This window comes from Epinephelus lanceolatus, chromosome 12, assembly GCF_041903045.1.
Source record: "Epinephelus lanceolatus isolate andai-2023 chromosome 12, ASM4190304v1, whole genome shotgun sequence".
NCBI lineage: Eukaryota > Metazoa > Chordata > Actinopteri > Perciformes > Serranidae > Epinephelus > Epinephelus lanceolatus.
In genome coordinates, this window is record NC_135745.1 from 23,248,474 (window position 1) to 23,265,439 (window position 16,966).

Consider the following 16,966-nt stretch of genomic DNA (forward strand, 5'->3'; position numbering starts at 1 on the left):
TTTTTGTTTTTTACCCTCTCCATAGCTACAAATATTTCTCCTTGAGCCTCCCAGAGTGACTGAGGGAAAATGAATGACCCTCCCTCCATCATAAATTAGTGATTAGATTTTAGAAGTTACCCTCTGGCATTTGAAAGGTGAAAGTTGAGGATGAACTCCTGGAGTTGAAAAAAGCCTCAGTTTTTCAGCTGATTTGTAGGGCTGCCCCCTACTAAGAATATTCCTAGTCGACCAATAGTCGTCATTTAGGGCCATTAGTCGACTAGTCGCCCACATGTTTAAGATATTAATTTAATTAATAAATTATATATCTTGAGCGGGGCAACACAATGGTTTGAGTTGAAGGTGTGAGGAAGAATAGTATCAGTAACATTGTTAACACTGTGCTACATTACAGAGAAATACAAAACCGTACTAATGAACCTTCATTAATATAGGCCTATATTTTATCTACAAGTGCACGTCACACACTGAGCGAGCCGCCTGTTAATGACGCTGTCAGCAAAGCAGTCATGATTGTGCTAAGTGGCTAATGGGCATGTAGCTACTTCCATGTTTCAGATGATACGTCATGTTTGTAGTCGACCAATGAAGATGAGTTTACATATCACCTTGGGTTCGTCCTTCAGCTTCTCAAAATGATCCCACACTTTGGATTTCCTGCCCGACATTTTATTAACTAGCCTGTGTAGTAACCACAGATACCAGCCCTGGAAATTAACCTGACTCCTGTCTGACTGCTGAGCGTGGTTACTTCCTGTGTCTGTCCTTTCAAATTAAATTCCCACATGGTCCAGTCATATAGGTTTGGATTTACTTTGACAGGATGCAGCTCCTGACAGAGTTTCACGTTTGTTTTTTGTTTGTTTATTTGTTTGTTTTTTCTGCAACTAAGCGATCAATAAAATCCTGCCAATTAATGACCTTTCTTGTCAACTAACATTTTGTCGAAATAAATTAGGAACAGTCCCTGAGAGGAATGGAAGTGGCTCTCAACAATGATTTTAGTAAAGAAAAGACGTATTGAAAATGTAACACAAACATACATCATACAGTTCGCCCTTCTTGAATGTAATACTAATAATTGAAATCAAAATTATTTGGATCCAATGAGACAAAGTGTCTTGATCCATAATATCAAGTGTGAAAATGGGGGTTAGTGCATTTGGCTCCCTCTGCTGTACACAGGAATACAGAGCTGCAAATTCAACAGTGTATTCAGACTAATCCATTACATTATACAATTCCGAGCGTTTACACATTTTTAAGGCAAATAAACTTTTCACTGCACGTTTATTTGACAGCTTTAGTTCCTAGTCATTTTGCAGTTTCATACAATTAATACAAAATAAACATTTTGCCAAATCAAGTAATAAATTATGACACAATATTGTAGATGAAGCTACCACGCAGTATATAAAGTAATCAAATTTTGCCCCATGAAATCACATTCACACAAGGATATACTTTTATTTCATGTTTGTCAAGCCTGTTGTTTTTGCCTATCCTGGTGCTCGTGCAGAAGAATGAGTGTAAATCTTTATTTAGAGTGACACATCAAAATGGAAGCCCATTTCTGCCACCAATGTTATAAAAAAAAAATCCTGAAGTTTTTAGAATAAGAAATGAGCTAGTATTTTAAGATGATAATTTACATTTGCAAAAATAATGACTTATCTCAAAATAATGACTTAGTATTTCAAAGTAATGAGTTGGTATCACAAAATACTAACATAATATCTCAAAATAATGACTGTTTAGCAAAATAATGATGTATTTATCTCATAATAATGACATGATATCACTAGTATCTCAAAGATAATGACTTATTTATTTCATAATAATGACCTAGTATCTCAAAAATAATCACTAGTATCTCAAAGATATTGACAACAGATACTAAGGCATTATTTTTTAGATACTAAGTGATTTAAAAAAAAAGAGTTTGTCATTATAATTGGCTTAGACGATTTTTTAATCACATAGGAGGGAATGGGCCTCCATATAATCAAACTGGTGCTTTTTTTATTAATAATTTTATTTATTTATTGAAGAAACAAAAGTATATTATATATTTATATATATATATATATATATACAGTACAGGCCAAAAGTTTGGACACACCTTCTCATTCAATGCGTTTTCTTTATTTTCATGACTATTTACATTGTAGATTCTCACTGAAGGCATCAAAACTATGAATGAACACATGTGGAGTTATGTACTTAACAAAAAAAGGTGAAATAACTGAAAACATGTTTTATATTCTAGTTTCTTCAAAATAGCCACCCTTTGCTCTGATTACTGCTTTGCACACACTTGGCATTCTCTCCAAAAAAAAAAGTGGTACAAATCCAGTATCACTGGAGTTTAGTCACTTTAGTTTCTTAAATTATGTTTAATATCCACCTAAAATATTCTGGCATACATACAGTGATAAAACAAATCACAAATTATTCTCGTCCTTCACAGAAAATAAAATAATTTTCAATATGAAGTCTAAATCTTTACATTGTCTCTTTTGTTGAAAATACTGGATGCAATATTTTTTTTAAAGTAAATCTATTTAATATATTATTCATAAAGAATTTCTCCCAAGCTGCTTTGTATCAGTGAATGACTCAATCCGGTCAGGAGGTTTGACCACTCCAGGACACCGTAAGTGACGTGACTACAACATTATCACATGTCGGAGAGAAAGTAGAATCACTGCCTAACGGTAAGTCATCTGTAATGGTTAATGCAACTTCCATGCATTGTCTAGTTTTAATATTTGTTAGATATGTCGAAGAGTCAACAATGGCTGTTGCTAAAATAATAATAAAAATAATAATAATATAGAGCTTTTTAAACCTTTTTAAACATGTATTCAGTGGGAAAATGAGGGCTGTGTAATAACCCAAAAAACATTTTGGTGTGTAGTTCAAAGTTCCAAGTCTGTACAGTAGTTACATAAACACGAGGCCTTGCAAAACTGCACAGAGTTGGGAAGAAATGCAGGTATGTGCTGATGCAGACTGGTCTCGTGCACTGTTCATACCTTTTATTGCACAAAGTAATGCACCAATATTCCTACATATTACATTGACTGTGTGCAGAACCCATGTCTTTGGGAGGGTGCGGTCACGTTACCAAGGCGCTGATGGGAGCAACCAAGGAAGCGGTCCTTTAAGGACGCGGGTCGGGGCGCTAGGTGGTCTTCACGGGACTCTCCTCGGGACACGGGTGTCCGAAACCGAGTGAGTGTTTTAGACATTTTAAGGTACACCGTCACCACCTTTGTTTCCCTAAACCTAACCACGGTGACTTTACCTCAAATACGCAACGTTATTCGTGGGCACTAACCATTGTCTGAGCATACGTTGCTACCTTAAGGTCCAGCGTCTAGGTTTTAGGGGGACTTTTAGGTTGAATCCAGTGGTGAGGGCTGCAAATTGCAACCAGCTGAAACGTCTCCCGGTTAGGATTTCTTCACTATTCAGTGTTCAGGAGGTTTTTACTGTGAGCCGAATTATCCACAGATGTCTCTTCCTCCCCAGAGTAAACGGACCTGTTGATTTAAATCATAAAAACATAGATTAAAGCAGTTTCATGTTATAATTCAGTGTTTTTTCTACAAGGGTTGGCTTGTCAGAGACAGGCTGCTTGTAAATCTGTGCTCACCCTCTTTTCCTCTGATAACTGAAAATGCTCATTGTATTTCTGATCCAGATGTTCAGGAGGTTTTTTACTGGGAGCCGAATTATCTGCAGAGGTCTCTTCCTCTCCAAAACAAACGGACCTGGTGATTTAAACCGGTAAAACACTGAATAAAGCAGTTTCAGGTTACAACTCAGCATTTATACAAAGCTGTTTGGCATGTCAGAGACCAGCTGCTTACCTTGCTTACCTAACACAGGCAATTCTGTGCTCATCTTTTCTCTTTGATAATTTAATTAATTAACACCTTAAGTTTTCTCCTGAAGTATGACATCTTAAGACTTAATTTCTCCTTAGCTGGGTGACTTACATAGTTGCACAGAATCCCTTAAAAGGTTCCCTTAGTCAATGAAAGACATTAACTCATTTACTGCCTTGAAAGAGATTTTACAGTAATTAAAGTTTCCATAAAGATTGTTTGTTTGCTTGGACTCACACTTTCACACTTCTGATGCCTGTTATCATCTCACAAAGTTGGCTTATAGTTAGATAGTGGAAGAAATGGCAGAAGAAAAGAAGACAAGAAAACCTCTTGTGCAGCTGTTGAGGGATTCCTTAAGTGTGAAACCAAGACAAGGAGAAAACCATAAATACTTCATTGAACATTATTAGGAAATCGTAAGGAGAAGACTTAAGGGTGTTTTTGTGCAACTGATTTATTTGGAGGAAACCTTAACTAGGATCTTAACTTGGTGTTTTTTTTATGCAACCGGCCCCAGATGTTCAGGTGGGTTTTTTTTTTAGCAGGATGTCTCTCCCTCCTCAGAACAAACAGACCAGGTGATTTAAAGCGGTAAGAACACTGAGTAAAGCTGTTTAATGTTTAATGTTAACGTTTTGGTGAGGGATTTGGGACAGTAATATAAAATGGGAATACTCAGTTAAGTACAACTATGTCAATTTTAAATTAAGTGCAGTACTTGAGTTCATGTACTTACTCCCTTTCACCACTAACTGTATGTTTGTTATGAGAAGAATAGAGTCATTGTCACGAGCTTGTGGGCTGAAGCCAGTCATGCACAAGAATTTAATTGCATTAGAAGTAACTGGGGTGTGTGTGTGTGTATGTGTTTGTTTGTCCCAGTGCTGCCAGTATGGAGGGAGAGGCCATCTCCACCCTGTCTACCCCTGCTCTGGTGTTGGATGTGGACAAAGTGAAGAGAAATGCCCAGAGGATGATCGAACGCTGTCAGAATTTGGGGGTCCAGCTCCGGCCACACGTGAAGACACACAAAACCCTGTATGAACACACACACACACATACACACACACTCCTACAATACATTTATTCAGTCTGTCTGAGACACTGATGAGGTCTGTGTATCTGTGTTTATGTCTAGTGAGTGCGCTGACATAATGACAGGTGGATCACGGAGGTGCATCGTGGTTTCCACGCTGGCAGAGGCCTGTTTCTATGCCGACCACGGGTTTGATGACATCCTCTATGCGTACTCTCTTCCCTTTGATAAGGTCCTTTCAACTCACACACTGTAAACACCAGTTCTGTATGTTGTTATAATTGAAAATGACAAAATTAAGTTAACTCAAACAGTCAGTATGCATCCTGAAATCAACTTTTTTGAGCGTGCTGTAAATGTACACTGTTGTCCCATAAAGCAAGAGGCCTGTTTCATAGGAGACATTTTTACAGCTGGACATAAAAAGCACGTGTTTAATGATAAAATAAAAAATGGCTGAATTCTATTAAGTGTCTTCAGTTTCAGTTCAGCTGGCACCAGATGTCATAGCCCGTTTCCCACTGTACACAGCCGCTGTTAGAGAAAGCTGTCCTTGTGTTTGCTTTTGTTTGTTTTTCCTTTAATACCACTTGTGAACACTGTGTGGCAGTTCCATACAGACAGGGCCGTATTTAGATGGGCAGAGAAATGCAGTTTTTTGACCGTGGTCATGGCGTCAGGGAAGAAGATAGTGAAGCGGTAATCAATGCGACTAACTAATCTTACTAACCCGTCTGTGACATTGAACGTGACACACCAGGGGAAAAAAACAGAAAGGCATACTCATCTGATGCAGAGGCGTGTATGCAGCTGTGGTCTACTGGTAATCTGAAAGGGATCTAGGCTAGGAGTATAGCCTATTTTTTGCTGGATTTTTGTGTTTAAAAAAACTGCATACATGTGCTAATTTTAGTGAAAAGGGAGGATATGACATCAGAAAGACAGTGGACTCTTACATCAGACAGACATTGAATTTTGGTTGGAATGAAAATCGGGTTGACGATATTTTAAATGTCTAATGACATTACAATTCCATGTGTGGACGTTGATGTTATTCTTCATACCTTACGACTAAATGTTGTTACTCTCAGTCAAGATGATGATGGCATGAGGCATTTGGAAGACAGTGGATTTTTGTTACTAAACAGCACAACTTTAATCCAACAATATATCACCGTCAAGTATTGCCAGTTTTTAATGTCAAATGGATGCTGGCACTTAACATTCTGACATGAGAATTTGGTCACCTGACATCACAACTGAAATTCAACCAAATATCAAAGTCTAATATCTAGGGCTGCCCCCTACTAAGAATTTTCCTAGTCAACCAATAGTCATCATTTAGGGCCATTAGTCGACTAGTCGCCCGCATGTTTACGATACTAATTTAACTATTAAATTATATATCTTGAGCGGGGCAACACAATGGTTTGAGTTGAAGGTGTGAGAAAGAATAGTATCAGTAACATTGTTAACACTGTGCTACATTACAGAGAAATACAAACCCGTACTAATGAACCTTCATTAATATAGGCCTATATTTTATCTACAAGTGCACGTCACACACTGAGCGAGCCGCCTGTTAATGACGCTGTCGGCAAAGCAGTAATGATTGTGCTAAGTGGCTAATGGGCATGTAGCTACTTCCATGTTTCAGATGATACGTCATGTTTGTAGTCGACCAATGAAGGTGAGTTTACATATCACCTTGGGTTCGTCCTTCAGCTTCTCAAAATGATCCCACACTTTGGATTTCCTGCCCGACATGTTATTAACTAGCCTGTGGAATAACCGCAGGTATCAGCCCTGGAAATTAACCTGACTCCTGTCTGACTGCTGAGCGTGGCCACTTCCTGTGTCTGTCCTTTCAAATTAAACTCCCACATGGTCCAGTCATATAGGTTTTGATTTATTTTGACAAGGCACAGCTCCTAATAGAGTTTCACATTTTTTTTGTTTTGTTTTTTTCTGCGACTAAGCAAAATTAAATCTTGCCAACTACTGTGTGATTGACTGTTAGGGGGCAGCCCTACTAAAGTTCTTGGTAGCCAGCTGGAATTGCACATGCTGGCTCACTTTAAACAGAGTCATCGTTAATGTTATTATTTACATTTTTTCCTGCTGTTTTCCTTCTCTGACAAGTCAAAATGTCTGCTGTGAAAAACGCCTCTGCATAAAAGTAATGGAGAAGTTGCTCACTGCTGCGTTTCATTAAAACAACTGCAGGTGGTGCTGAAACAGCTTTGTGAAGATCTAAAAAAAACCCAAAAGATTTAATGACAAATCAAATAACAATTGTTTTGTTTTTGTGAATTCTGAAGTCACAGTTGCATAATTTTAAATGTTAAATTGATTTCTTGCATACTAACTGTAACCTTTATATTGACCATATGATAATTAGTATGTAGTACATGTGTAATATAAATTAAGTATTGTATGTTATACTATATATTATGTTAAAATATAATTGTATTATAAACTAAAATAGATTTTGGTATTTTACTTACTTAATGTCTTGTGTGACTGAATCAAGTGATCACAATGCAATAAACATACTGACATAATTTTTTTTGCTTTTTTGACTTGAATCACACTCGCTTATGTCTGAATATGTGTGTGTGTTTATAGGTGGAGCGCTGTGCAGCCCTGTCAGAGCGGCTGGATCTCTTCCAAGTTTTACTGGATCATCCTGATGCTCTGGATCAGCTCAAAAAGAGACCACTGAGAGACGGTCGGCTGTGGCATGTCTGGCTCAAACTGGACTGTGGCAACGGGAGAGGTAAACACACAACTCATCTTCAGCTGCTGAGCTGCGGAAGTCAACAGCCTGCTGATCTTCTGTTTGCTCTTTGCTGTAGCTGGTGTCCTGCACTCAGACCCTGAGGCGCTCAGGTTGGCTCAGGCCATCGCCAAGACGGAGGGTGTGGAGCTGACAGGAGTGTACGCTCACTGTGGGAACAGCTATAACTGCAGAGGAGTGGAGCAGATACAGGCCGTCGCCCAGGAGACCACCAACCTAACTCTGCAGTTCATGGAAAAGTATGGAAAAAAATATAAGACCAGTACAGGCCAGTCATGTCGTATGTAACCTGCCACAGAGATTGGTTAAAATACATTCAATGTTTTCTCAGGCACATGAGGCACTTTTTTAATATTAATTACATTTGGTTTACTCTCGACCTACCTGTACCATTTTACCTGAGTTTTTAAAAGAAGTCCATTTTTTCCCTCTCACACAGATTTACACATCAAGTTTCTTTTTTTGGCTTGCACCGGCGATAGCCAAAGGCAGTACGTTTTTGAGTTGTCTGTCCACAGGTCCCACTCTCTAGAACACAATATCTCAAGAACACCTTCATTAATCTCCTTAAATTTGGCACAAATATCACCTGGGACTCATCGACGAACGGGTTAGATTTTGGTAGTCATAGGTCAAAAGTCAAGGTCACTGTGACCTCATCTCTCTCACTCTCAAGAACACAATATCTCAAGAGGACCATGAATTTATTTAAAAATTTTGCACAAACATCACTTGTACTCAACGACGAACTGATTGGAAATTGGCGATCAAGGGTCAAAGTCATTACAACCTTGCATCCTTCTCATTCTCGTGACGGTGACATCTCAAGAAGGCCTTGAAGGAATTTCCTTAAATTTGGCACAAACATCCACTTGGACTCAAGAAATAAACCAATTAGTTTGTGGTGGTCTCAGGTCAAGGTCACTGTGAACTTCCATCCGTCTCATTCTCATGAACAAGATATCTCAAGAACACCTTGAGGGATTTTGTCCAAATTTGGAAAAAAACATCCACTTGGACTCAAGAAATAAATCGATTAGTGTGTGGTAGTCCAAGGTCAAGGTCACAGTGACCTTGAGTCTGTCTAACTCTCATGAATATGGTATCTCAAAAACACCTCAAGGGAATTTCTTCAGATTTGGCACAAGCATTCACTTGGGCTCAAAGATGAACTGATGAGATTGTGATGGTCAAAGATCAAGGTCACTGTGACCTCAAAAAACAATCTTTTGACCATAAATCAAGAATTCATATGTTAATTATGACACAATTTCACACAAATGTCTAATAGGATAAAATGATGAAGTGATGGCATTTTATACCCAAAAGGTCAAAGGTCACCTTCACTGTGACATAAGTTTCGGCAAAAACACTTATCTGGCCATTATTCAAAGTCATATCTCAGGAACAGAAGGGGTGACATTTGGTCACATACTAATCTTGGGTGTCTACCTTGAAACTGTGCCGATTGTATAGATCTTCTGTGTGTGAATTATCCATGTTTTCACTGACATGGATGTAAACTGTAAGAGAATCTTGTCTGGTTCGCGGAGGCATACAACCAAGAGGCAGTAATTCTAATTGTACCATGTGACCCCAGAGGGGCTCTACAAACTGGAGCTTAAAGTAGAGTGAATATTGGACTTGAATGATAATGTTGCATCATGTTTGTTGGTGGATGTGTAAATGGACTGTTTGCTAACATGTTTGCCATATTAGTAGTTCAGTGTTGTGTTTGCAGCTTGTTGCACTGCCCCCAAGTGGCCAAAAAATAAAATTAATGCAGATTTAAGTTGTGTAACCTTATTGATAGTTACCACTATATCACATTAAGGCCTTAGTGCACTTACAAGTAAATAATCCATTATATTTATGTCTTGTGAAATGCTTTCTTGATATGTTCTTTCTGTAAACTTCTCTGGTTTTGTTTTCAGATTGAAGGCTGTCGGTATCACCTGTAAGTCCAGCATTGGCTCCACCCCTTCCTGTAGTCACCCAGTCAAAGACATGGGGCAGCTCAGCGAGGTACATCCTGGAAACTACGGCTTCTACGGTGTGTGTACGGATGTAGCTGTAGTTGTATCAGTGTTAGCAGGGAATTTTTTCATATTTGACACAAGTGTCCACTTGGATTCAACAATGAATTGATTGGTTTTTGGTGGTCAAAGGTCAAGGTCACTGTGACCTCGTGTGTCTCATTCTCTAAAATACGATATCTTAAAGCCCCTACAAGGAACTTTCATTTTGAGTTGATTTTGGCGACCCTGTGGACAAAAACCGTAGTGTTTTGCCGGAATGAAGCCTACATTTCCCATGAGCTCTAGTGTGTATTGTCGTAAAGACGCTTACCTGGCTCGCGCATGTGTTTGATTTGGGGATGAATGAAACAACAAGACGGGAAAACTTTGCCCCCGCTCCTATCGGGGATCCCAGCTCACCTCTGCCGCGCCCCAGCTCCACCTCGGTGCCTCGCCTCTTTATTTCTCGGCACTCGCTGGACCCTGTCGACGCCTGGCTGGTACCTGTCGTCGGCCTGGATGAGATGTTCCAGCCCTGCAGCCCCTGCTCTCCTCGTCCCCGCTGGCGCGGGGTGAATCTGCGCAACCTGCGGCCTCTGTGTGTGGCTCCCCGGACAGCTAACACCGTGGACCCGCCGGCTCCTGCCAGGATTGGGCTGGTAAATGCTAGATCGCTAGCGAACAAAACGTTTATCCTGAAGGATTTCCTGACTTCCCGAGGATTGGATTTTCTCTGTGACTGAGACGTGGCTGACTGTTGGTGAGTCCAGTGCTTTCACAGAACTTTTACCCGATGATTGCTGCTATTTTAACTCCCTGTGGACGTCGGGTCGAGGAGGAGGAATAGCGACTATTTATAAGAGTCACTAAATGTAAGCAGCTCGGTAAGATAAAGGGTGCCGTCTGGGTGCCGTAAATCGCTTCGTCCTGGAAGCGACCTGCAGCGGACCCGGAGACAGTTTCCTAAAGGTATGGATATACACTATATAGAAATAGGTTATCTTCACACCGATGGTCTCATTTGCTGTTGTAGGTCACGCACAGACATCAGCAGAAACGAGAGACTTTTGCATATCCAGTTAAAAGTTCCTTGTAGCGGCTTTAAGAACACCTTAAAGGAAATTTTTCAAATTTGGCACAAATGTCAATTTGGAATCAACGATAATCTGATTAGTTTGTGATATCTCAAGAACGCCTTGTGGGAATTTCTTCAAATTTAGCACAAACATTCATTTGGACATTGGAGAATGAACTGATTAGATTTTGGTGGTCAACGGTCTGGTCTATGTAACCTCATCTGTCTCATTCTTGTTTGTTTTTTTTCTTTTCCTGTCTACTAGATGTGCAGCAGTCTGTGATTGGTTCATGCACTCTGGACGATGTGGCTGTGAGGGTTTTGACGAGAGTCATCGGACACTGTCCTCACAGGAACCAGCTCCTGATTGACTGTGGATGGACTGGCATCAGGTACCTCCATCATTATTGTTTGCCCTGTTTTGTGGTTGCAGAATGAACTTTACCTCTTCACCGTTCTACGATGACATAATCCTTAATGATGCACTCTCCTCAAGTCTTTTTGACTTAGATCCTCCTCCAACAGAACGTTGAGTTACATTCATTTATATGTAAAAGTCCCATACATCAACTAGAGTTTATTTCCTCTCAGCTGATGATGTTCACCAACTGGAGCAGATACATTAACCACATGTTTTACTCACCGCTACATTATTGATTTTTATGCTGAAGCATCATGTTTTCAGGTTTTACTGGCCCATTCTCATGAACGTAATATTTTAGGGAATGTTTTTCAAACTTGGCACAAATGTCCACTTAAACTCAACAATGAACTAATTAGATTTTGGTTGTCAAAAGGCCAAGATCACTGTGACCTTGCATCCTTCTCCTTACATGAACGCAATATCTCATTAATGCTTTGAGGGAATACTTCCAGATTTTGCACACACGTCCACTTGGACTCACGAATGAACTGATTAGACTTTGGTGGTCGAAGGTCACTGTGACCTCACAAAACCTGTTTTCATGCCTCCACGATAGCCGTGGCCTGAGGCATTATGTTTTCAGGCTCTCCATCCCTCCATCTCATTCTCGTGTACACAATATCTCGAGAAAGACTTGAGGGAATTTCTTCAAATTTGGTACAAACAGCCACTCTCAAATGAATTGATTTGAATTTGATGGCCAAAGGTCAAGATCACTGTGACCTTGCATTCTTTTCATTTTGTGAACGCAGTATTTCAAGAACGCCTCGTGGGAATTTCTTCAAATTCGGTACAAACGTCCTCTTGGACTGAAACAACAAATTAACTGATTAGAATATAGTGGTCGAAGTTCAAAAGTCAAGGTCACTGTGACATGTTTTTTTTCCCACCATCTCAAAAATTCTTGCGCTAATCATGACAAAATTTCACACAAATGTCTAATAGGATAAAATAATGTGATGCTGACAATATACAGTCAGGTCCATAATTATTTGGACAATGATACAGTTGTTGTCATTTTGGCTCTGTACACCACCACAATGGGTTTTAAATGAAACAATGAATACCTGCTTAAAGTGCAGACTCTCAGCTTTCATTTAAGGCTTTTTTCAAAAATGTAGTATGAACCGTGTAGGAATGACAACCATTTCTTCACACAGTCCCCCGACTTTAAGGGCTCATAAGTATTTGGACAAACTAACATAATCATTAATTAAACAGTCAGTTTTAATACTTGGTTGCAAATCCTTTACAGTCAATGACTGCCTGAAGTGTTGGACACATAGACATCATCAGATGCTGGGTTTCTTCCCTGGTGATGCTCTGCCAGCCCTTTACTGCAGCCGTCTGCACTTCCTGCTTGTGTTTTGGGTGTTTTGCCCTCAGTTTTGGCTTCAGCAAGAGAAACGCATGCTCAATTGGATTCAGGTCAGATGATATGACTTGGCCATTGCAGAACATTCCACTTCTTTGCCTTAAAAATGTCTTTGGTTGCTTTTGCAATATGCTTCAGGTCAATGTCCATCTGCACTGTGAAGCATCGTCCAATGAGTTTTGAAGCATTTGGTTGAATCTGAGCAGATAATGTAGCCCCAAACACTTCAGCTTTCATCCTGCTGCTCTTGTAAGCAAGACAAGACTTCACTAGAATAAATACAGAGGGTTTATCACAAGATGCAAACCATTAGTTAGCCTTAAAAATGGAAGGCCAGATTAGAGTTTGTCAAAAACCATCTAAAAAGCCTGTACAGTTGTGGAACAGCATACTATGGACAGATAAAACAAAGATCAACTACCAGAATGATGGGAAGACAAGAGAAGGAAGAAGGGAAGGAACTGCTCATGATCCAAAGCACACCACCTCATCAGTGAAGCATGGTGGAGGTACTGTTATGTCATGGCCATGTATGGCTGCCAGTGGAACTGGTTCTCTTGTATTTATTGATGATGTGACTGCTGACAAGAGCAGCAGGATGAAAGCTGAAGTGTTTGGGGCTACATTATCTGCTCAGATTCAACCAAATGCTTCAAAACTCATTGGACGATGCTTCACAGTGCAGTTGGACAATGACCTGAAGCATACTGCAAAAGCAACCAAAGACATTTTTAAGGCAAAGAAGTGGAATGTTCTGCAATGGCCAAGTCATATCATCTGACCTGAATCCAACTGAGCATGCGTTTCTCTTGCTGAAGCCAAAACTGAGGGCAAAACACCCAAAACACAAGCAGGAAGTGCAGACGGCTGCAGTAAAGGGCTGGCAGAGCATCACCAGGGAAGAAACCCAGCATCTGGTGATGCCTATGTGTCCAACACTTCAGGCAGTCATTGACTGTAAAGGATTTGCAACCAAGTATTAAAACTGACTGTTTAATTAATGATTATGTTAGTTTGTCCAAATACTTATGAGCCCTTAAAGTCGGGGGACTGTGTGAAGAAATGGTTGTAATTCCTACACAGTTCATACTACATTTTTGAAAAAAGCCTTAAATGAAAGCTGAGAGTCTGCACTTTAAGCAGGTATTCATTGTTTCATTTAAAACCTATTGTGGTGGTGTACAGAGCCAAAATGATGACAATTGTATCATTGTCCAAATAATTATGGACCTGACTGTATATCCAAAAGGTCAAAGGTCAACCACACTGTATCATAATGTTCTGCAAAAACACTATTCTGGTCATTATTCAACGTCATATCTCAGGAACAGAAGGGGAGACATCATCGTCTGTGCTGCTGGGGTTAAGATGTGTGTGCATCCATGTTTGGAATATGTAGTTTCTTTGCACCAACATCCATATTTGAAGCATTTTTTGACTGTCATGGCTTCAACTTTGTGCTCTGTCCTGTTCCTCTGGTAGTCCACCACAAGCTCATTGGTTTTGCTGATATTGAGCTTCACCTCATTGCACCATGTGACGAAGCTCTCTATCAAGGCCACTGTAAAAATAGTCTCTGAATGAAGACAGCATGTTTCTTATTGGGAAGTATAATTTCCATTTCACCTTATATATTGTTTGAGACTGGACAGACATGGATGTAAACTGCAACTTGACTAGTCATTGAGGCAGTAATTCTACTTTAATATCATCATTGCAGCTCTCTATTGTTTCCATATTGTCTTTAAACCTGTTTTTGATCACTGCTCTCAGTCTAGACGGAGCTGGAAAACTTCCCACTGGATATGCTGTGATTGAAGGACACCCAAACCTAAAGTAATGCTACCTACTCTTGTTTCTAGTCTCAGTACTAAATTTGAGAGTGACTGAAGTTCTGATGAAATACAGTACAGGCCAAAAGTTTGGACACACCTTCTCATTCAATGCGTTTTCTTTATTTTCATGACTATTTACATTGTAGATTCTCACTGAAGGCATCAAAACTATGAATGAACACATGTGGAGTTATGTACTTAACAAAAAAAGGTGAAATAACTGAAAACATGTTTTATATTCTAGTTTCTTCAAAATAGCCACCCTTTGCTCTGATTACTGCTTTGCACACTCTTGGCATTCTCTCCATGAGCTTCAAGAGGTAGTCACCTGAAATGGTTTCCACTTCACAGGTGTGCCTTATCAGGGTTAATTAGTGGAATTTCTTGCTTTATCAATGGGGTTGGGACCATCAGTTGTGTTGTGCAGAAGTCAGGTTAATACACAGCCGACAGCCCTATTGGACAACTGTTAAAATTCATATTATGGCAAGAACCAATCAGCTAACTAAAGAAAAACAAGTGGCCATCATTACTTTAAGAAATGAAGGTCAGTCAGTCCGGAAAATTGCAAAAACTTTAAATGTGTCCCCAAGTGGAGTCGCAAAAACCATCAAGCGCTACAACAAAACTGGCACACATGAGGACCGACCCAGGAAAGGAAGACCAAGAGTCACCTCTGCTTCTGAGGATAAGTTCATCCGAGTCACCAGCCTCAGAAATGGCAAGTTAACAGCAGCTCAGATCAGAGACCAGATGAATGCCACACAGAGTTCTAGCAGCAGACCCATCTCTAGAACAACTGTTAAGAGGAGACTGCGCCAATCAGGCCTTCATGGTCAAATAGCTGCTAGGAAACCACTGCTAAGGAGAGGCAACAAGCAGAAGAGATTTGTTTGGGCCAAGAAACACAAGGAATGGACATTAGACCAGTGGAAATCTGTGCTTTGGTCTGATGAGTCCAAATTTGAGATCTTTGGTTCCAACCGCCGTGTCTTTGTGAGACGCAGAAAAGGTGAACGGATGGATTCCACATGCCTGGTTCCCACTGTGAAGCATGGAGGAGGAGGTGTGATGGTGTGGGGGTGTTTTGCTGGTGACACTGTTGGGGATTTATTCAAAATTGAAGGCACACTGAACCAGCATGGCTACCACAGCATCCTGCAGCGACATGCCATCCCATCCGGTTTGCCTTTAGTTGGACGATCATTTATTTTTCAACAGGACAATGACCCCAAACACACCTCCAGGCTGTGTAAGGGCTATTTGACCAAGAAGGAGAGTGATGGAGTGCTGCGGCAGATGACCTGGCCTCCACAGTCACCGGACCTGAACCCAATCGAGATGGTTTGGGGTGAGCTGGACCGCAGAGTGAAGGCAAAGGGGCCAACAAGTGCTAAACACCTCTGGGAACTCCTTCAAGACTGTTGGAAAACCATTTCAGGTGACTACCTCTTGAAGCTCATGGAGAGAATGCCAAGAGTGTGCAAAGCAGTAATCAGAGCAAAGGGTGGCTATTTTGAAGAAACTAGAATATAAAACATGTTTTCAGTTATTTTACCTTTTTTTGTTAAGTAGTACATAACTCCACATGTGTTCATTCATAGTTTTGATGCCTTCAGTGAGAATCTACAATGTAAATAGTCATGAAAATAAAGAAAACGCATTGAATGAGAAGGTGTGTCCAAACTTTTGGCCTTTACTGTACATATTTCTCTCCAGGTTGTTGTCTATGACCCAGGAGCACGGCAGAGTGGAGCCCATGTCGGGACAGCTGGACTACAGTAAATACCCCCTGGGCTCTCTGCTCACTCTGATCCCCTACCATGTGAGTACAGTTCAGAGTGGAGTGAAGTTCAATGCTGTGTGTGTTTTATTGTGTCACTCTCTTGTTTGACCCTAAATCTATTGATTTTTACAGTCGTGTGCAAGTGCAGCGATGCATCCCGTGTACTATGTGCACTCTGAGGGCCGTCTGGTGGGGAAGTGGACACCAACACGTGGCTGGTGAACAGCTCAATCATACATCACCTTGTTAGGATAGCTACATGAACCCTGGAAGAACAACTTCCTCGAGCTACTCCTGCTACCTGTAGTTCATTCCAAAGTATAAATGTAGAGCTATTCCATAATCACGGATTATCTACTTTTTGTACACTTACTCCCCAGTTTGTTTGTTTTTTATCTGAAGCAACATGGAGGAAATAAGGGAAAAAACACATCTGTCTGCTTTTAAATGATTAAATAAATAAATCTTTCTTTCTTTCTTACATCAGTGTCTTTATAATGAGTCAGTATGTCAGTGTCAGTTAGACCAAGACAGCAGGAGACTGTCCATACACAATTGAATGTAGCCAGACATGCTTCTTTGAACCTTGCTCTTAAAGAAGTGTTCGTGAATGTTTTAAATATATTTTATTTAGTTTTGTATGCAATATTCAGTCACTAAATGTAATTATTGAAAATGTGGGAGAGGCTTTGCCCACAGTTTGAACTACAGAACA

At 40.2% G+C, this 16,966-nt stretch overlaps 1 protein-coding gene across 5 annotated transcripts; it reads left to right on the forward strand.

Annotated features, from left to right (window-relative positions):
* Positions 1 to 2,655: 2,655 nt before the first annotated feature.
* LOC117271741 (D-serine dehydratase) lies at positions 2,656 to 16,732 on the forward strand. Of its 5 annotated transcripts, none has more exons than XM_078173122.1 (12): positions 2,658 to 2,720; positions 3,100 to 3,240; positions 3,713 to 3,798; positions 4,785 to 4,940; positions 5,041 to 5,170; positions 7,567 to 7,717; positions 7,797 to 7,977; positions 9,673 to 9,791; positions 11,097 to 11,223; positions 14,404 to 14,466; positions 16,185 to 16,290; positions 16,384 to 16,732. In XM_078173122.1, the coding sequence occupies exons 3-12, from the start codon at positions 3,713 to 3,715 to the stop codon at positions 16,471 to 16,473; spliced, it is 1,209 nt and encodes a 402-aa protein (XP_078029248.1). In that variant the 5' UTR covers positions 2,658 to 2,720; positions 3,100 to 3,240; the 3' UTR covers positions 16,474 to 16,732. The 5 variants fall into 5 exon arrangements, with proteins under 5 accessions (XP_078029252.1, XP_078029248.1, XP_078029251.1 ...); XM_078173124.1 differs by lacking the exon at positions 2,658 to 2,720 and adding an exon at positions 2,985 to 3,001; XM_078173125.1 differs by lacking the exon at positions 3,713 to 3,798.
* Positions 16,733 to 16,966: the final 234 nt, after the last annotated feature.